Genomic DNA, 22,864 nt, shown 5'->3' with positions numbered 1-22,864 from the left:
ACTGCTTGACTAAAAAAAATGATCGATTATATTTATTGTTTTCTTTATTTTTCTACATATGTATTGTATAACTTGTATTGTTGAATTTTTAGTTTTTAGTGCATTTTGTTTAAAAATTGCAAGTTGTGCTGCACAGAGTTGTAAAAAATAAAATTTGTAACCAATGTTAATAATGCATTTTTATAAGTCTTCTTACTTCTCGTTGAAGAGTGGCATTTTTAAAAATAATCACCAATATAAAAAGAAACATCAAAGAATAGAAACAAAATCGAAATTTAAAAAAGGGGTAGCCGCAATAATATATAATAATTTAAGTTATGCAAAAGCTCAAATGTTTAAAGAAACATTTGATTCATAAATTATTAAAGATTAAGATGAAAAATGCAAGACTTTGACAATATTTATAGTGTCAAAGTCTTGCATTTTTATTTAAGACAATTACTTATATAATAAATTGCCTTTCTCTGAGTTTTTGTGTAATAGTGTGACATGTCCAAGGACTTTATTACTTTGAATTATATATTTAGCCTGTGCAGAAAAGTTTGAGTACAAAATAAAAACAACCTTTATAGGTTATTTAATATAAAAAACAATATTGAGCACTAAATGTACATATAAAAATTGTTACTTACTCTTCATTTTCATATCGAACAAAACATCTTGATTTAATATTATCAATCCAGAAACCATTTTCTATTAATTTCCCCGTCCTTGCAAGTAGTCCTTTCAATTGTAAAACTGTAAATGGCCTCACAAGATTTGTAATATACAGTATTTCACTAGGTTTCTGAGTTGAATTCTGTTTAGCTTTCTTTTCTGGAACATTCTCATTATTGAAATTCTTCTTCTAGACCTTACTTGATTTCTGTCAGAATCAGATTTTTCATTTCTATCTGATTCAGATTTTCGTGACCTACTTCTTTTCTTATCTTCTCTTTCTCCATGTTCAGATTCTGGGAGCACAAGAAATTTATTATACATAATGTATTTTACAATATAATGCTATATAAAATTTCAAACATAAAAAAATAAAGTTTTTTACCAATCTGTCAAATCATAAGACAGACCCTAGACATCTAGGGTTAAAAGAAAAACAAAAGCATAAAAAAGTGATTTTTCAGAAATATACAGAAAAAAATTGAAGATACTCAAAAAACCTAATAAATATTCTTCAACCTGAAAATACTTTATTATAAAACTGTAATAGTAGTAGTATTTCCATCTTCATTTAATTACCAAAATAATAAAAATTAATCAAAATTATTTTAAAATGACTTCATACCTTTTCATGTTTTATTTGGTTATAGATCAAACAATCTTTTATTATAATGAAACATAAAATATTACCAAGTATTTATTATTAATATCAAAGGCCAAAACAAGTTGACTTCAGAAGCATTTAAAATTATAAAAGGCTATGCAAAAACAGAAACATAGAGGAAGAAATTTGCCACATGTAAAGTTGCAATGTATATTTATATTAAACTGAACAGAAAATAGTACTTTTAGAACTACACCATATCTATATAGAATTATTCTTTTTGTATATTCTTTTCTTACCTTATCTGATGGCGGATCATCAGCTTCATAATCCATAGCTGTCATATCTAATTTATCTTCTAATAATTTTTCTCTCCTTTCTTCAGACTTGGAATTAGTTCTAGGTCTTTTTTCTCTACGGATTTTGAATCAGTCCTATTTTTTCTAGTTTCCTCAACCGCTATTTTTGGTTCTTTTCTTCCAAAAGAACTTCATTAAGTGGCAAAGGTTTTACATCAGATATTAGATTTTTCAAAGAATCTGTAGAGATCGCTATCGCAGACTTCTTCTCAGATGTGGCAGAATTTTTGCTGCCCCATTTCCGTTTTCTTGTAACCTTTTCTGAATCATTTAAACTGGACGATGATTCAGTTTGTTGCATTATTTCTTTATTTTCTGAAGAACTCACTTTATTATTTGTTATTGTATTACTATGCTCAACAATTTCTCCTGGCTCTATATGTTGAGTCACATTGTTTTCCTGAACAAGCTCTGGCTTATTATCTTGAGATGCAACGTTTTCTTGAACATGTTCCGACTCTATAACCTGAGCAGTAGCATTTTCCTGAGTAGCTTGTGGTACTACATCTTCAATTATAGGTTTTGCCTCATGAATTTCAGGTTTTACTGCTTCAGGCACTAGATTTTCCTGAATGGCATCAGAATCTTGTGGAGAACTCTTGGATAAAGAGTTTTTAGAAAGTTTATCAACCTCAGAGTTCTAAAAATTAACAAATAAATATTTTTAAACTTATATACAAATAAATAACTTATTTAATTATATTTATGTAATTTAAAAATTAAACTATTATGACTAATATTAATAGTGTGAAACTAACCTCTTGTATTTCTGATTTTATTTCTGAAATTTCAGGATCCTTTGAACAGCTCTCAAGTGTTTCATTTGCTTCGGTCGTATGTATTTCATCCTTAATTGTTTCATCATTTTTGGTACCTTCTTGGACATGTATTGCCTCTTCGACTTTAATTACTGGTTTATCTTCAACAGTCTGTGGTTCTTCAGAAGCTTCATCTTTTAGTTCTGTCTTAAGTTCTACAGTTACTTCTTCATTTTAACCTCATCTTTATTAGAAATATCATTATTATCACCTTCTTTATTATTAGAAATTTCCTCTACTTTAATATTTTCTGTGACTTCATCTTTTACAACTGCAGATTCTTTTGGTTCAGAATTATTAGCATCGGGATCAACTGTTTGATCAGCTTGTTTTTCAACTTTATTATCACTACATTCACCTTTAGAATGAGAATGTTTTTTCGAACGCTTTTTTTCTTATATCTTCACTGGAATCTGCTGATTCCTGACTTGATCCATGATGCTTCCTAGGACTTCGTTCACTAGAGGACGGTCTTTGTAAGCATATCTTTAGTTTTGAATCTCACCTAAAATATTAAAAATATAAATCAAATAATTCTTTTTAGGACTTTATTCAAAATTATAAATTCTCAAAAACCTATTGTAGAGACATGAAAATGACCTAAACAAGGTTCAGAGTCCATTGCCTAAAATATAAATCTAATTGAATTTAGCAACTTAATACTGACTCTCAATTGTTTGGCAGAAAAAATTATTTACATTAATTTAGTCACATTCATATGGCAACCCTAATAATTAGAAAAATAATTTTCAACTAAACTTTATAAGTTATAAAAAAAATATAATTCCTAGCCAATACATAAATTAGGTATTATTAAAAATATTGTAAGACAACTTGAAAAGGAGCTATATAAAATACAAGCTTTATATCCTTTAATCTACTTTAAAACAGATTTTCAATTGTTGAAAAAAAATATCTTGAGGCATAAATTAATCAAATCAGTTGTGGCAACCTAATAGAATTATTTAATTGTTTCTTATCCCAGTTTCTAATCAAAATTAATTGTCAAAATACTTCATATTGAAAGTACATTTTTTATGTATGATATTTAACACATATTAATAACAATACTCTTGAAAATAATATAGTGAATTGATAGTAAAAGTAGTTTTAAAATTTGACCAGATAAGAAGGATGAACTACAGAAGGATGTAATTTTGCTTATTAGGATTTACTGTAACATGATGCCTTGAATCAATACATAAATATACTCAAAATATCAATCATTTTCTCACATCTTACATTTTCAAGTGGAGAATTTCTTCATGGAGAAATTTTATTCATGCAGAGTTATTAACAAATTTACTTTATTTCAACCTAGTAGTTTAAAATATTGTCAATCGACAAGAAAAAAAGCTTGAAACTCTCAACAAAAAATTTCAAAATTGTGTTCGCTTCATAAGTTGAGAAACATATATGTAAAGGTAAGATTTGACTATCAATTTTCACTTCTCGAGCAAAGATTAAAAAAGTCTTATTAAGCAGCAGTATGAATAAAATTGTGAACATGTAGATCGCCAGACTTTTCAAGCCTCCTTATATTTTCAAAAAGAGTAACAATAAAGATCAATACAACACATGTATTGTTTAGAAAAGATTCGTGAATATGATATGGTAGATGATTTTAGAAATCAGACTAGAACGTGTTACTCACCAGAATCCGCGGGAGCATCAGCGGATTTTACTTGCCAAACTGATTGCCCCTTAGATTCCCCGTCTGAATTACTGACAGAATCTTTACTGTCGGTAGAAGGATTCTTTGATACTACTTCTGGCTGCGTCTTAACATTTTGCAGTGTCTCATTATCACTTCCATGTTCTTCGTCGGTTTCAGGAGAGCCTCTCCTACGTCTAGTTCTGCGGCTAGATTTTTCGGGTTTTTTCTCGGGAGACCGCGCCTTATTTCGTTCACTTTTACGCCGCATTTTAAAAGGTTAACTCACAATCAATATAATAAAAACGTTCACATAAATGTCAAAATTTACTTATAACAGAAAGTCATTAACACGCTATTACATGTAAATAGTGATCTGTTTTTTAAAAAAACTTATAAAATAGTAATTTATAGGAGTATTGAATAAACAGTTATCAAATTCTTATTCAATTATTTCTTGTTTAAAAAGCACGCTATGTACATGTTATATTCCGCTCGGCTTGTTAAAAACAAAATGGACGATTGCAGTGGTGCCAAAGTAAGAAAGTACAGTAGAATTTGCGCGGGCATTTCAAAATGTAAATTATTATAAATTATGAAATTATGGACACGTTTAATTTTTGATAATAATGATAGGCAAAATATTCAGTAACGTTATTGTTCTGAACCTATACAAAATATGAATATTATAGTGAAATATATACTTTTATTAATATATTTACTCACACTTAAAAATTTACAATAAGCAATTATAATTACTTTTTACACGTAAACTCAACTTATTTCAATTAGACGAAGTACTTATTGTACTTTAAATCTCAGCTTTGTAAAACTATGAAAATAACAACACATTAATATGTTATTATCAAAAGCATATAATTATTTTTTGACCTTTGAGCTTGAATAATATTTAAATATGTATAATTTTCTATAAATTATATTTATTGGTTCTAAATATTTGGTAATATAGAAATATAAAGTTAAAATGTAAAAAAGGTCAACATAACATCATTGTCCAAGGCTCTTACTATCAATATCAATGGAACTAAATTGTAATTATACTTATATAATAAACTAAATGGTAGTCTTCATTTCAACAAAGAATTTTTGGATTTTTTTAATTTTTATATATATATATTATTTATATATATATATATATATATATATATATTATATATATATATATATATATATGTGTGTGTGTGTGTGTTCAGAGTAAAAAGCTATTTTCATATATCATATAAGTTATATTTCGTATACATTTTGTGGTTTGTGGTCCATATTTTAATTTGCTACTTAACATATTCTATGATTATAGATTTATTCAAAATTAATTTATCCAAACAGCTTATAAAATTGTATTTATCTTTTATCCATTCAACAATAAAATGTTAACAAAAAAATACACATAGAAATCTTTTCAGACATGGCCATTTAAACATTTTTTCATTAAGGTTATCAAAAATATATCAGGCATGGCCATTTATACATTTTTTTTATTAGAGTCATCAAAAAAATAGTATAATTTCTATGTTATTATTCAAAATCTATACATTAATAAGGATGTTAGAAGTTTGTTCGGTTAATTTTCAGGCAGAGGTTGCTATTGTAGTAATAGAACAATTTTAATCATCTAAAATTTGATTAATCTATTACATTTAATCATTCAATAGTAAATTTCCTTTTGGAATTTCGAATGGTTGTCCATTACGGTAAACAAAGTCTCCTCGTACAACAGTTGCATGAACTTTGCCCTTCAACGTCATTCCTAAGTATGGTGTTTCTTTATTCTTGTGTTGGATTATGTCTTTAGTGACCTTAAATTCTTCCTCAGGATCCCAAATTACTAAATCAGCATCCAAGCCTTCTTTGATTTGTCCTTTTATGCCATCCAGTCCAGTTAATTTCGCAGGTCCCGCAGATAATAAACGAGATACATCATGAGCTTTAAAGCCTCTTTTAGAAGCACCGGTCCATAATAAAGATAATCCAAACTGCATACCAGCAATTCCACCCCAAGCTTTTAGGAAATCAGGATGACAACCATTGCACAGGCCTTTCAGTGCAGCAGGTGATGGAGAATGATCACTGACTACCATATCAATATCTCTGTTTTCCAAAGCTTGCCATAATTTTTCTTGATTACTTTCTTCTCTAATTGGTGGAGCGCATTTGTATTCAGTATGTCCATCTGGAACATCTTCAGCAGCAAAGGTTAAGTAATGATGACAAGTTTCAATCGAAAGTGGAACGTTCTCTGAGCGCGCTTTTTCAATTGCGGTAAAGCACCTGCTGCTGATAGATGCACTATGTGAGACTAACTTTATATTTTTTGTGAGGTCTATAATCATATCAATAGCATTTACTTCCATACTAGGAGGGCGTGTTTTTAGATAAGTCATGTACTTCTCAGTTTCATTGCTTGTATCATTTCCTTGAGGAGCGGGTAATTCGGCATGGTACAGAAGTACGGAATTTGCTTTTTGGAGCTCTTTTAGAGCCATTTCCAGATCATTTTTAGTAACCTGTGGAAACTCATCGACACCACTTTCACTTGTAAAACATTTGAATCCTCTTACTCCGGCGTTGATAAGTGGCAACAATTCGTGCGCATTGCCAGGAATCACGCCTCCCCAGAAAGCGACATCAACATGCGTTTTACCACAGGCTGAATTCACTTTTGTTCTCAAATTCTCTACAGTAGTTGTAGGTGGGATGGAATTCAAAGGCATGTCTACTATTGTGGTAATCCCGCCCCAAGCTGCTGCTTTAGTAGCTGTGGTGTATCCTTCCCAGGATTCTCTTCCTGGTTCGTTGACGTGCACATGAGAGTCTATCACACCTGGCCATATTGAAAATTGACCGTAGTCCAACACCTCAACTTTAGTTTCGTTAGCTATCCTTTCCACTTCTTCTCCTAAAATTATAAAGGTCAATTAAAAATCGGTTTCACTATTTTCAATTAGTAAGATTGGCCATCGCATAAAATTTAAAACTTTCATTTTCGGCTCTATATTTGATTTGTTTCATTTTCATACAATATTTAACATATTTTTAAAATAATAACATATTTTAGATAAAATATATGAGCTCTGCAAGCAGCCTCTTACAAAATAAAATTAATTTGTTATTCACCTGAAATTATACTTTTTATTCTTCCGGAGGAATCAACTACAATGCCAGCATCTCTTTCAGTACCATCACCGAGAAGAACTCTTCGGCTACGGAATATCTTCATTGGAGGCGCGTTGTTGGTGCACGCAGCATTACTTTTGGATTTAGAAATAAATTAATTTTGGATTAAGAAAAAAAAATTAAACATAAATATAACGATCTCTCTACAAACCCATATAAGTTTTCATTTTGATTCTTTTAGCCTTTAACTTTATTTTATATGAAAAACTCATATTTCTTCCTTTGCATCGGAGGCTTTACATTTAGATAAAAGAAAACAGATTATTTGACTTATTTAAAGAAATAATTATAATTCAGAAAAAGAATATTTATTACTTTTATTATATTCATTACGTTTATTATGATTGGTTTTACCGAGCCAAACTGATAATAACATGCATGTATATGCTTATATAGTCGCACAGTTTTTTAACATTATCTATTATTTAGTCGTTAAATTTTAATAACATTTATTTATTTATATAATTTAGCGCTGCAATCTCTAATACAAAATTACGTGATATCACCGCACATTTTATTTGAATATTATTATGTCAACTTTATAAGTTGGAAATACCACAAAAACTTTAAGTACACATTTATGGATTTTCCGGGGCATGTTTACTATTCCGGGGAAACATTTAGTATCAATACATATCAGTGTTTATATAAATATAAGTGATAACTATCAGGTGTAGTAAAACTTGAAATAGGATATCATTTAAACAAAATAATTAGAATTGGGCAGAATGTCGTCTTCTACGTTGTTGCTATTTTTTTAATATTTGAGTACTATTTCGCTAACTTCGATAACAAACTTATTTGGACCTATGGTAATCGTGTAAGAGGCACAGTATAATGTGATCAGGCAAATAGTAAATGCATCCAAATTAAATTTTATTGGAGGACTAGCAAATTGGAAGATCCAAATATATTCTAACCTGACTACTTTACAAAGTTTGAAAATAGATTCAATTGGAAGAAAAAAAAAGTATGAGAATATGGTTAACAGCATAGCTAGAAAATTATTACATTAATTTCAAATTAAACAAATAAGATTTATAGAAAAATAAAGTTCGGTTAATTAACAATCATCAATTTTGTTTTTTCAAAATGAGAAAGAAACTTGAGACACCATGGTAAACCAATGCAATAATGATTTCACCATTAGTAGTATTTAATTAATTAAATTAATTATCATTAAACCACTGTGACTTTTTGTAATCTATTACTTTATTTATTCTGTAGAAATCAGCTTAAAAATGTTGCTTTTTTATACTAAATGAGCAAAAGAACGTAAAACACAATCGCACGACACTGGAAGAAAATTTTTACTAAATATGCGCTAATAAAGAATTTATTCAATTAAATTAATTATTAAAAAATGGGTTTGAAATAAACTGTAGTACTATTTTTTCAATTTTTACTTTTTATCTTTAGTTCTTTAATTTTGGAATATTAATAATAAATTTCACTGTGCAAACTCTATTGAATAATTAACTTCCCATAGGGCAAATTATAGCAATCGCAAAAAAATCGATAATGAAAATTTTTATATATTTTTACGTTTCAAAACCTTCTGAACAAATGTTTGGCATACCTTAGAAAAAATTGATGTATGTGTGTGTGTATGTGCGTGTAAGTGTGTTTGTGCGGATACAAATTTTCGTCGACGATTTTGGGAACACGGATGAAGCAATTTGAATAATTTAAAAAACGTTCGATTCGTATTGATAAGGAGATGTGCTGATTAGTTTTTGGCGGAGACAGGTCCAGCCGTTCCGAAGATACGGGGCAAAAAATGCCAAAAACGGTAACTCAGTTTTCAAGAGAACGGAGCGTCCGATTTCATTAATTCATTCAACATTTTACTTGTATTGATAAGATAAAGAATTGATCAAATTTTCATGAAGGCAGGTTTAGCGGTTTCGGAAATCTAATGAAAAAAGTAAAAAATGCCATTTGGCGGTCAAAAATGATCATTAAACATATGCACATCAGATTATCGGATATTTTGTAGAGATTTTAACAATAAGTATAAATTTTGTTTACATTGTTATGAGTTCCATACCCATGTTCATCCGTTAGCCGCCGACGCGGCGCTTACGCGCTTTGTCATATCGTCTCTATGCAGTTAAAGCCAGTACGATTGCTTTGAAAAAAAGTTCAGAATTTTCAAAATATGTCAAAATGAAGAAAACATTTTTTGTCAAAAAATAGTAACTTTTTGTCAAATTTATAGTTTCTCAAAAATCTAATTTTTTCGAAGTAATTTTTTTTCAAAAATGTTAATCGTTTTTAAAAAAATAATAATGTTTGGTACGGGAAGTTCCAGCAATTTGCCTTAAAGCACGATGCCATGCGCCCCACTAGTTTATTTAATTAAATGGAGTAGCATAGGAAACACTTAGCCTACTATTTTGCCTGCTTCCAGAATCTGATCAAAAGTTGTAGCTATTTTGCACTAAATGAGCAAGAAACGCAAAACGCCCTCGTACTGTCTGTTGGATGCTCTAAACATAGTACTTTATATCAAAGTTTTATTCAATTAAATTAATTATCTTAGACAATGTTTGACTACCAAAGGTTTTACTAGTAATAATCGCCTATCCCCAGAAAATAAGCCAAACCAACGCCATCGCACGACACTGGAATAATAATTTCGCCAAGTGTTCTCTATTAAATAATTGATTTAATTAAATCAATTACCATCAAACGTGTTTGACTCTGCCTTGTCTATGTCTAGTATTTCACCTGCCCGCAGACTTCAGGTTAGAAGTCGCTGCCGATCCCTACCTATGCTAATGGCTCTCAAGAAGCGCGAGTCGAATCCCGACCAACACTCACTTTAGTAGCGGTTGTTGAGTGACAGTGTTAACATCATAAGTGAAATTTTTTAAACATGTGTTTTTTGTGATTACAATCAATATTATTTGTGAATTATCATTAGTTTTATTACAGAAGACACGACATCGTGAAATAACAAATTTAGTGTAAGTATTAATTCATCACACTCTATATTTATTGATGATTCATTCATTCAATGTTTATGTTGTTAAGATTGACGATACCGTTTGAATTTGGATTGTAGAAAGTACGGTGTATGTATATTTTGGAGAGAAAACGGTTCTTGGTTAATTTTAAACGATTTGTAGAGATTGTATATGATATGCAGTTAATATGAGTCTTTGAGGGAATTGTAATAAATATGTAAACAAAACTTTATCTTTTAGAATAGCAGTATTTTGCTTTTATTTAGCATATATAAAAATCTATAATTCAAGATATAAAAATCTTCAAACCTATAAATATAATATATATAAATATATACTTAATTATTTAATTTCAATAAAAATATTATAGGAGGATGATTGAAAAAGCGATTGAATTTCAAATGCAAGTGAAAGATCAATTCAGGTGTATTAAGATTGATATATCATATGAAAATAATTTTTTTTCTAATTGATCTATCAATTTCATTTATCATTCTTTATTATAGAGAATGATTTATCAATAAATATATCAACTAAAAAATAATCCAAATTATTTATATTTTTCTATTTCATCTAACAAAAGCTATTAAAATATTCTCTCTAATTGATATATTTTTGTTATTGTTATTGATTTAATTTTGTTAATTATTTTGTAATTATATCTGCGCTGGTAATTGATTGATAACAAATGAATTTACAGATATTTTAATTTTTTTATAAATGATGCAGACTTATAATTTATTCTCGCATACAGTTTGATATTGATTAAATGAGTTATTATAGTTGAAAAATACGCATAATATTTATCTTTATATTAACATTTAGAAAAAAAAATTAAATATCAATTAACGCCATAATTAGCATTTCCATTTTAAATTTTGTTACCGTTAGATCTATATGGTATTCGTGCTTTTAATAAACATTATAAATAAATAAATGAATAATACGTTTTATAAATAATTACATTTTAATATTGATTAAAATATTTTGGGTAAAAGTTTTGTATAACATTAAATAAAATAACAGCAATTTATCTTTATATTAACATTTAGAAAAAAATTTAAATATCAATTAACGCCACAATTAGCATTTCCATTTTAAATTTTGTTACCGTTAGATCTATATGGTATTCGTGCTTTTAATAAACATTATAAATAAATAAATGAATTATACGTTTTATTAATAATCACATTTTAATATTTTGGGTAAAATTTTTGTATGACACTAAATAAATAACAGCAAGATAATAACTAAAATTACAACAATAGAATTATAAAATTATTTAAATATCAATTTATTAATTGAACATGTTAAAGCAAGGATTTAATAAGTTTACTCTCAGATTGCTCGTACAATAATCAAACAATTCAAATATTTAAAATTAAATAAGAACGTGTAATAAAATTTAATAATCCGAATTAAGCAAATGAAGCAATTTAACAGATATACAATACAATAATTATACTATTGTAATTTTATATGCATAAATAAATAAACAATATATAAATTTTTAAAATAATAATATTATAGCATATCAAAATATAAAATTGATACATATCTAATGGTACTTACACAAGGTTCTTGCAATTCAGCATAATGACCAGAAGAAAACTAAAAAATGAAAAATAAAATTTTAATTAAATATTAAAAATATTGACAAACACAATTACATTCCATTTAATATGAAAAAAGTCGAAACAAGTCCAAATCACCAATAAGAAGAAACTAATACAATATTGCAATAACTGCAACCTGACCACACAATTAATTAGGAAATACCAAAGAAAAGACTCTGAGAACAGTTCCCATTGAAAAGAAAGTTAGAAGAAAATTGTATTTATTGTCATTTCGTTATATGAAGAGAAAAGCAAGCAAAGGCAAAGAAGTCATGCATAAAAGTTTACATTATTTATACAACTTTTGAAAACACACCAAAGAGCATGCAAGAAATACAAATTTTATATCCATAAATATTATTTTTGGAATTCATCGAATCTTATTGCTTGACCATAAAGATTTAACAATTAAAAATCTTTATTATATTATAGTTTTTTATAACTACAAATCGAGGCACAAAATTTAAAATAGAGCAAATGAACACCAAATGTGCCAGAACTCCTGGTTTGTATTAACAATCTATAGCTAATGAGAGATCAACAAATAATAAAAATATTAACAAAATATAAAAAGTTAGTTCATAACACAAGAAATTTTTTTTAGAAAACTGCATTCAGTTATACATTTTTTTGTTTACTCACATTTATTGACTTCTAGTCTTTGATTACTTTTCATAGAATTATTATTCTGAGATCTATCATCATTACAAACTGAGATTTCTATGAACTAGACATAACATAATGGCGAGACTAGGCATTTTGCCAATAAATAGTAATGCAAATTTCAGTAAACAAACAAATGAGTTTTTGCCAAAAAGTGTTGAGTCTTTAACTTTATGTAACAAATTTTATTGCAGTCACAATCTAAAATAGATAACTGCTTTGGTGTATTGCAAGACTATTGATTTGCATATTCATTCGAAGTTAAATGTTGGTTTTATTTCTATAAATAACTATATATTTATCCAATTTAAATCTAAAAATATTAAAATTCTGTTTAAATATCAGGCATTAAAGTAATAGAAATTCTAAAATATTTAAAATCTAGAATTTCAGGCATTCAAATAATTTTATCACTCATAAAATAATTATCATCTACTTTTTATGCCCAAACACAAGCGAATTTAATGGCAATTCCCAGCGAATTAAATCCAGCGTATTTCTAACATTCCAACAATTAATTATAAGAGTTTTGGTTAAAAAGATTTCATATCTATACACTAGCACCAAATGTGTTTTCTTGATAAGTAAAAATAAAAATTCCATCATGCAACTTCCCAGCAACATAATTAAATCTTCTAAGAGCACCCTTCGAGTAATTGTTGTTTTATGGCTAATGAATAATTTTATTAGCCGTCTGTGATACGCAAGTACATATATTCGCATAACAAAGCGATAAATCGGAATTAAAATAGACATTCCTTCTACAACTTAATGTTTCCTTAAAGCAAATACACACACACAAATATATACAAAAATAAATTTATTTAAAATTGTACAGTTTCAAAAACAAAATGAATCTCATCAAAAATAGCAACAGCAACAAGGGAAAACACAAACAATTAAAAAAAATAATCTAATTATAAATAATTAATTATAAATTATTCACTTTTGCTTAGAAAACCACGTAGGTTTAAAATAGGCTAATTTATTATAAACTATGTATAATCACGTGGTTTTCTAACCTAAAATTTTATGATTTTTGGTTCCTCATCTAAAACAAAATGTGCCTCATCAACAACAAGAAAAAATACACTACACAAATAATTTAAAAAAACAAACTAACATTTTGCTCAAAATTTATGCAATTTTAGGTTAGAAAACCATGTGTGTTTAAAATAAACATGATTTTATTATAAACTGTGATTGGTCTGAGCTCACGTTTTTTAAACCTGAAATTGAATGATTTTTGTTTAAAAATGTTAGATTTAAAATATGTGTGCATGACGTTTAATCTGTTTGTTATTGTTTTGTTTTCGGCGAAGAACCAAAAATTATAAAAGTTTAAAGAAAATCCAATAAACTTTGAGTTAAAAAAGCCTAAAGCCACGTAGAGTTCTAACCTAAAATTGCATGATTTTGGTACTTCTCATTGAATTAGCAAAAACCGTTCCCCAAATAATTTCAATTAAAAATCATAAAATTAACATGCCCATTATATTAGCATAAAATGAAATTAGAACCATTGATAAGTGTAAAATTATATATGATGTTACAAGATTTAAAACTTTATTTAAGGAATCAACTTTTAACAACTTAAAATGAATGAAATGAATGAAAATAATAAAGTCTTATTTTTTATGCAAGGTATTGAAAAGATTTTAATATAAATCATCATAAATTAATGTTAAACAAGTAAAAATGTGTAATCTAAGAAAAAATCATCAAGTATTTACTAATTTGTTCGAGAATCTGTTAAGGAATAAGGTTAAGAATTTCTTTTTTTTTAAACACAAATTGCAAATAATTAGTTCTACCTAGTTTAAAAATATTAAAAGTTATAATAATTTTCTTAGAAATTGAAATTAGGACATTAATTAATCTAGAAATTTGGTAAAGAAAATATCATGGATGATGATTCAAAATATATAGTTCTACCTTCTTATAGTTCCACCTAGTTGAAAAATATAACAAGTTATAGTAATTTTCTTAAAATTGGAATGAGGACACTAATTAATCTAAAAATTTGGTAAAGAAAATATCATGGATGATGATTTCCAAATATTTAAAGACCTCTTATTTGTGGTAACATGTAATGACTTGTGAATAGTATAAATTAATTAATTAATAATTTTAATTAAATATTTTCTTAGGCATCGACTATTTCCATTTATATTGCTCCCATTGTCCACAATGCATTCATATCCGATTCAGAAAGTGCGTGGAATTCATCCATCAGTCATGCTAATAAAATATTCTAACGGCATTTCGGAAATGAACATTAGTACGAATACCTAAGACCTGTATAAGGTTATCGAGGAAATGAATTAGCGATCTCGATGAAAATAATTGGAATTTACAGTAATTTTTAACTTCCTGATAGGTATAGAGATGGTTGCACTAATTCCAATAGTTCACATAATAATAGACATAAAATTAAAAAAATACCATTTAGATATATCCCCGTTTTTTATAAAAACTTAAGAACCATTTTAGTCATTTACAAATCATTTAAACGAATGGCTTTAATCAATATGATTCAATTACCAAGTAAAAATGAGATTAACCGACTGACAATGAATAGCACATATATTTTTCCATAGAAGCAACAAAAGTGTTCGACAAGAATTTATAAATAATTCAAAAATTTCAACAAGAATTGGTATTAAATTGTGAAAATTATAAAATATATCTATCTCTTGTTCTTGGTACAAGTTCGACATTTATTCGATTAATTGTATCGAAAATTGTTATAAAGTTTCAGTACCTGTTTATTAAAAATTGCTCATTTGTATGTAACCAGTTAATATATGTATATATATTATAACCAGTTAATATATGTATATAATGGTAGTCCTTAATATGGATATTTTCGAATTTTCTTGCTCCCAGAAGCTCAAATGCTTCAAAATTGATAAAAAAAATGACCATAAATAACAAATTTACAACAAAACTTTGATATATTTCATAAAATAATTATTTAGTTAAGAAGAGGAACCAAGAAACTTTGGTTGGAGTGCGGACTATGTTCTGTTAAAACTTTCAGTTTTTTTGTTATCAATTTGGAAGCATTTGAGCGCGTGGGACCATGAATATTCGAAGACATCCATATTAAGGAGCATCCTAATATATATATATATATATATATATATATATATATATATATATATATAATATTTAATTCCTTTAGAATCTAACACTGCCCAATATTAACCTGCCCAAAGATAATGTGACTCATCATTATCTGAGTTAAAAACAAAATTGATGAGTTAAATATAATACCATTTTTAATATATGAAGATTATTAATGTATTTGTCATAGATTTCATAAATCTTTTTTATAAAAAATATAAAGCTATCATAGCAAAATTCAAGGGTCATCCATTAGTCCTAACTCTCACGTTCGACGGCCCATTAGAAGACAACAGCCAAGATGATCCCCAAGTAATAACAAATTAAGAAAAATAAATGAAGACATGCATATGAATGAATAAAAATGTTGAAAAAATCATACATGTTCAAACAAAACGATATTAAATCTTTTATTCTATACACTTACGATAAAATATTAAATAAAACACACACTTGCTATGAAATCTTGAGTATTACTGGTACAGGCAGCTACCCACGCTCTTAACAAACTAGTTATGCTCAAGAAAAGAGGCAAACAAGTATAGTCAGCGACAATGAAAGTGACATTTAAACATTGGTAAAATAAAAAAATAATGCATCGGTGATTGATTAAAATATTTATCCAAGGAAATTAATTGCATATAATGTAATTGGTTCGTAAATGCATTTTAAGCGCACAAAATTCAGGCTGAAATTGCCAACGTAGTTATGAAAATTATTAAAACTATAATTATAACCCTTGTAGCTGTGGATGTTAAATACTGATTTGTTTATATATTATGTATTTGTTGCAGTTTTTATTACAATCACTGATTTGTCACTAAGTTATAATGAAAGAAGATATATTCATTGGTTATTTATTACACTTGTTGTTTTGTGGCTTTATTTTTAGAAGTGAATAATTAGTTCCAATAAACTCTCCACTACCTCCTCTACCGGGGGCAGCAACCATCCCGTGTAAAAGCTCAATGCCATGAAGATTGTCGTTTCATGGCCAATATAATAAAATGAAAATACGTCCGAGCAAATTATTTTTCAAGAAAGAACGTGGTATATAGAATAAATAAGATAGCTAAATCATTTATACATGGTTTATGACATTAATGGAACTAATTAAATTAGTTCCTGTATAAATATAATATTTAAACGTATTATTCAAATTTATACAAGTACAAAATATAAAATTATCATTTAAAAGTTAGTGATTTTGATTGAACGTTATATATAATAATCCATAAATATAAATATTTTTTAAATAAATTTTACGCAAACGTTTTCTACATAATTTACGCTGTGATTCTCAATTTCCTACAACTAATTATTTTTTAAAGATGAAGACTATATGTAAATAATAGAATAGCTAAAATCTATAAACAATATTTATTACTTGTAAAAATAAAACGTTTAAACAGGTTATTCAAATTTATACAAGTACAAAATATCAAAAAAGCATTTAAATGATAATGATTCTTTTTGGATTTAATAACATTTTAACTCTAGCATTTCTTACCCTATAATAATGATTATTAGTTTACTTTTTGGGGGTAAATTGAAGGAAATTAAAACTTGATTATGAATCTTTAAATCATATAAATATTATCACAATCATAAGACAAATTTATTAAAAAAAACCTATATTTTATATTTATTTTATGTGCTAAATAATCAAATGCATTTAGCTAGAAAAATCATATTTTACGCATGATTTATATTCGTTAATCATGACAGAAATAATTACCAAGGATTATTAAAAATAATAGGATTAAAACATTTTATTAAAAAAATGTTTTAGAATGCTAAATGATTTAATCTATTTAGCTAGTAAAATTATGTATGATTTATATTCGTTAAATGAAGACAAAACATCTAATTCTTTTATCTGTGTTAGGTCCAGAGTTTACAGTTTAAGAAATATGATAAATTACCATGAAAGAGATTTATATCTTTAAAATGAAGCATGAATTTCAAATATTTGTACAAGTCGATATACAGTTATGAATTTCAATGCCCTTTAGAAGAATCAATGAAAATGAACAAAATTTACAGAAACAAAGAATGAAAATTAGGAAAAATAAAGGTTTGGTTGACTTTTTATCAGAAATATTCTATTTGATATTGCAACTTTATGTTTTAATCGACATTGTAATGCTTTTGTTCTTTTAGTGCTGGACATGGTGGTAACGAATTCAAAAATAACTGTTAAAAAAATCTATTAAAATTATTCCTGTTCTTAAAATTCAAATGATTACTAAGTTTTAAAATAGCAGTTCTTGAAAAAAAAATCCCTTTATATATATGTCCAAGTTGGTAACAAATTCAAAAAAAAAACTCTTAAAAAATCTATCAAAATTATTCCTGTTCTTAAAATTTAAATGATTACTAAGTTTTAAAATAGCAGTTCTTGAAAAAAATAATCCCTTCATATATATATATATCTAAGTTGGTAACGAATTCAATAATAACTGTTAAAAAAATCTATTAAAATTATTCCTGTTCTTAAAATTTAAATGACTACTAAGTTTTAAAATAGCAATTCTTAATCAAAAACCAATTATTTACGTAGTGTGAAATTTACAGCTTTTTAAATTGCTGTTCAAGACTATAAAAAAGCTATTCATGATTCCTTTATTAATTAATTTTATACAGAAAAATATATGATATATAACACTTCGAATAAATATAACATATAAATTTAATATGATATATCAATATATAATTATTATATATTAATAATTAATTAAATATGAAATATTTAATATATAATAAATAATATTTAATATATAACAAAAAATCAATTGCGCGATATATAAATCAACAAGCGGAACAATATATTTATAAATATCATTTTACGGACTGCACTAAATATAACCATGTGATATTTTATATCTAAAATTCATTTTTTCTCATTATAATTAGATAGATATGCATATAAAACTAACTGACATAATACATGCAGCAAAATGTGAATGTGTATATATTACAATGCTCCTTAATATATCATATTATAGAAATTTATTAAAAGCTCTTTATCAGACATGCGTACTTACAGCTTTATGAATCAGAAAATAGATTATTTTGATATAAACTTTGCATCAAATCTACTCTCAAAATTGAAAAAATGCCACATGGGCATCTGTATCAAAATGACTCACTTTTATTTATGAAACTCATTCAGCTGGCGTTTATAAACTGACCTTACCTTAAAGTTTGATGGTCAACTCCCTCTTTGGAAAAATAATGATTTTAGCCTGAGTAAGAACCGTTGTCGATTAAATTAATATTAGATACACAGATGGTCCATATTAACGAATATGTTTTCAACAGAAAATTTGAATTTTATCTCGTCGACGATCCAAGTCATTCTGAATCGTCTAAGACCAAAATTGAATAAAATGTTCCTTGTGTTTGTGTCCCATTATCAACAAATGTGCATTTAATATCGCCTATCAATTGCAAATCATGTAAGTGTAATTATTTTATGATTTAAAATGTAACGTACTACGTAATATATTTAGTTAATCGCAGTTATTTCCCCGGAACGTGATATTTTTTGCTGGTAAATATTATTTTTCAGTTCCATTCATTTCGATAATACATTATGCCATATGACACGTTTCACAGAACATTTTAAATATATGTTAAAAAATGTAATTATGATAAAAATTGTTATATATAATTGCTAAGCTGTTTTGTGTTCAGTATTTGCCTGAGCTTGAATTAAATTAAATTGGAAATAGTTTTTCTGTTTTTTTTTATGATAAAGACCAAAATATTAGAATAAATTATTTATGGATGTGAAGTTTAATTTAATAAGTTTCATTAAATGAGTTTGAATAGTTATTTTGGTTATAACAAAAATATTTTGCTGAAGATTCGGTTCGCTCAATATTGTACCAGAATTTCATTAGAAATCTGATCAAGTAAGTGGTATATCAAGTCATAGTTTATAATTTTTTTTGTTGTCCTGATGATATTCACAAAAAATCTGTATAAGATTGTTGAATAAAATTATCATATCATGCATTACAAACCACAAGCAAAAATACACAAATTGCCAAAAATAATTGCCCCAAATATTTCACTTCTTATAAATTAAGACATGCATCACAAAGCACATTTCCAAATACTTACAAATCTCTTAATTATAATACTTAAATAGTATTCATATACTATTTAAATATGTTTAGGAAAAATAAAAATTTTAAGTATCATTATTATCAACTCACATACAGGTACTGCTTTTCATTTTGATTCAGTAATAGATTACTTCTGCAATAAAATCATAACTAACAATAAATAATAAATTTAGTATATTTAAAATAAAGAAAAAATTAAAAATATTTATATGTCTTTCTATTTGATCATTGTAGTGAAGTACAATGATCAAATCAATCAATAATCAACATAATAATTAATGATTTCTTTGTATATCGGTATTTATAAAAAAGCAAAAATCTTTCAATGTGTCTCACCAAACAATTTAGTACCAGGAGCTTTTTATAATAAAAGATCTTTCTAATTTATATTATATTGTACTATCATGATTAATTACATTATGTTATTTTTAGTAATTTCATCTTCTGCAATATATTATTCGCAAAATATTGAAAAATATTCATAAATTGCATATCATGGTACATTGAAAATAAGTATGCCAGACTGAAATTAAATTCAAATGAAAATATTTGACAATAAAGATTAGAAGTTCTTTTGAAATAAAATATTTCATTTATTGCAAGACATGCTTATGAATATTTAACAATACATTTGAACTTCATTTAACTTATCTTCAGCTATTGTATTCGTGTTACTTTGAATGCACCACATAAAAGGTAAAAATTCAACGGTTTATTACAAAAGGCAAAAGACGACCTAGTTACCGTTAATCAAGTTGATCGAGATATGGTCTCAGACCGGGTTTACATATACAATTTTAATAATTTATTATTTATTTAAGTCCATAAACCACCGTAGATTTGAGAAAAGAAAAAAAATGTTTTAATTGTAATTTTTAGTTAATTTAATACACAATCCGATATTAAATACATTATGCATTGAGAGTCAAATCATTAATTTTAAAAATTATTCTAATAAACGCATCGAAAATAGAATCACCAAAATCATGAGATTCATTCTTCGCATTAGTTATTGCATATTATATTTACATTTTTGGAAAAATTTTTTTTTTACTTATTTTTGTATTGCATAAGAGCATATTTCAAATATCAATAGAATTTATGATAAAATTGTACAAATAATTATAGTTAATAATACGAATACGCAGCGGTATTTCAGGATTTCTATCAGAAGTTCCAGAAAGTTTGATACTGCCTCGAACAGCCCTGATGTCAAGCAGTAGTTGCATTGGTTAAACAATATAGATTGGAATATATTTTCAAGTAAAAATAAGCATTCCCGGCGTGTCTGCATCAATAAAGCAATCAATGATTTACTAGAGAAATTGTAAAAAGAAATTCATCACCCAGGCATGAGACTTTTGACAATCGATATCCAATATCTATAAAAGAAGAATTTTTTTTCCTCTAAAGCAAATGTTTCGTCAACACAAGCAGACAGTTTTTAGAATCATTCAAATCGGATGCTTAGTTCTCTCAAAAGCTGCCACTTTTTGCACATTTAGCTTGATATCTCCAAAAAGGCTGAACCTGCTTTGGCCAAAAACTAATCACCATTTTTCATTCTTTCTTTCTCAAAAACTCGATTTATACTCTCTGCACTTTTTGCTTCATATCTCCGAAACGGCTGGACCTGTCTTTGCCAAAAACTAATCAGCACATCTCCTCATCAATGGGAATCGAATGTTTTTTGAACCATTCAAATCGGTTGATCCGTGCGCCCGAAAACGTGGACGAAAAGTTGTATCCATACATACATACATACACATACATTTTTTCTGACGTATGCCAAAATGTTCAGAAACCTTCAAAAGGCAAATAAATGTGAAAATTTTCAATTTCAAGTTTAAGACAATTACAATGACTTAGCCTACGAAAAGTTAATAACAAATTTGACACATTTTTTAAGTATAGTTTATAAAATTTTATTTCTATTGCTTTAATTTGAGTCAGATAGATAAATATATATATATATATATATATATATATATAAAAAGACTGAAGATGATAAAAAATATAAAATACTTCATATAAAATCTTTATAAGCAATGAACCCTAAAAGTCAAGTGATCTAGGAATTTCGATCCGTGTACACCTCTCCTAAAGCATACCTCGTAGAATTCTCAATTCATAAATCGCAACTTAAGACAGCTCAGTAATGAAAATCTGCAAATTGTATTATCTATGATCTTCAATGTAGCAAATAAATATAAAATATCTAGGTTCGTTCGTAATTGTATGCGGGTGTGTTCGTGCAAATTGCATATTCTGTATCGGAGCACTTTCTAACTTATTCATAAGACCCTTTAGACCGTAACGATATTTAATAGCCGTTGGATAGTGTTATATACATCTATTGTAGGTGAATATTTTGAGAACAATTGTTTGATGTTAGCCGATCGGGAATAACATTAAAATGATTTAAGTACAAATTTGATATAGAACAATAATGCTTGTTGGGCAACATTCTGAATGAGCTGCGTTCCAAATGTGATCCCAGGAATAAGGGCACCAAACCTTTATCAAAATTCGGCCAAAATGTCTTAAGCCTCAGTATAAACTTTTTCTCTGAAAATAGTTATTAAATTTAGAAATTTGCGAATGAAAACAAACATTAACAAAGAACTTTTTATTAGTTTTCAAGCTTTTAATCCAGGACTGGCAAAATGGTGAAAATTAACTTCATGGCCATGCATTACGAATTATTTTCCAGCAAGAAAACTATTAACTTCCTTATCAAGTTCACTTGTGTATTTTTAATATGCATTTTTTACTTGAAATCTGAAATAATCTCTAGATCGAGAGACTACTTTGGGTTGACTTCTAAAAAGCCAGGTAGTTAATTAGAAGTTTCATCACAACAGCTCTTAGAAATGTAAAGTACTGATTACTGTCTAAAAATTAGTAAAACTAAAATCTATCCAATTTAGGAAGAATAAGAGTTCAGAACTGTTTTTTAAAAACTATAGAAAATCATTGCAAATAAATAAAAATGAAACATGTGTATTAAATTCAAGAACATTATCACTTTAGTCACGTATATTCACGTAGATATGAATAG

General features: G+C 27.1%; 2 protein-coding genes across 2 annotated transcripts in view; both read right to left on the bottom strand.

Moving 5' to 3' along the window:
* The window catches only part of LOC113373789, a 19,018-nt gene extending 14,432 nt beyond the window's left edge, over positions 1-4,586 (bottom strand). Inside the window, exons 1-5 of the mRNA XM_026614063.1 lie at positions 4,093-4,586; positions 2,379-2,605; positions 1,824-2,260; positions 1,561-1,675; positions 859-953 (exon numbers count right to left, since the gene is read on the bottom strand). Coding sequence (XP_026469848.1) covers positions 859-953; positions 1,561-1,675; positions 1,824-2,260; positions 2,379-2,605; positions 4,093-4,363 — 1,145 coding nt within the window. The 5' untranslated portion in view covers positions 4,364-4,586. The remainder of the gene's footprint in view (positions 1-858; positions 954-1,560; positions 1,676-1,823; positions 2,261-2,378; positions 2,606-4,092) is intronic.
* Positions 4,587-5,316: 730 nt separating this feature from the next.
* On the bottom strand, positions 5,317-19,955 carry LOC113373101 (allantoinase-like). Its single transcript, XM_026613424.1, is given in 6 exon segments — positions 5,317-6,358; positions 6,361-6,410; positions 6,412-7,009; positions 7,228-7,361; positions 11,832-11,870; positions 19,894-19,955. Coding segments are annotated over 6 exon segments (1,449 nt in total). The 5' UTR covers positions 19,914-19,955; the 3' UTR covers positions 5,317-5,750.
* Positions 19,956-22,864: the final 2,909 nt, after the last annotated feature.

This window comes from Ctenocephalides felis, unplaced genomic scaffold (genome assembly GCF_003426905.1).
Source record: "Ctenocephalides felis isolate EL2017-DRISC unplaced genomic scaffold, ASM342690v1 CF-g0.4_SCAFFOLD_01604, whole genome shotgun sequence".
NCBI classification, from domain to species: domain Eukaryota; kingdom Metazoa; phylum Arthropoda; class Insecta; order Siphonaptera; family Pulicidae; genus Ctenocephalides; species Ctenocephalides felis.
Note: the sequence above shows the minus strand (reverse complement) of the source record. Positions and strands in the feature narration are given on the sequence as shown.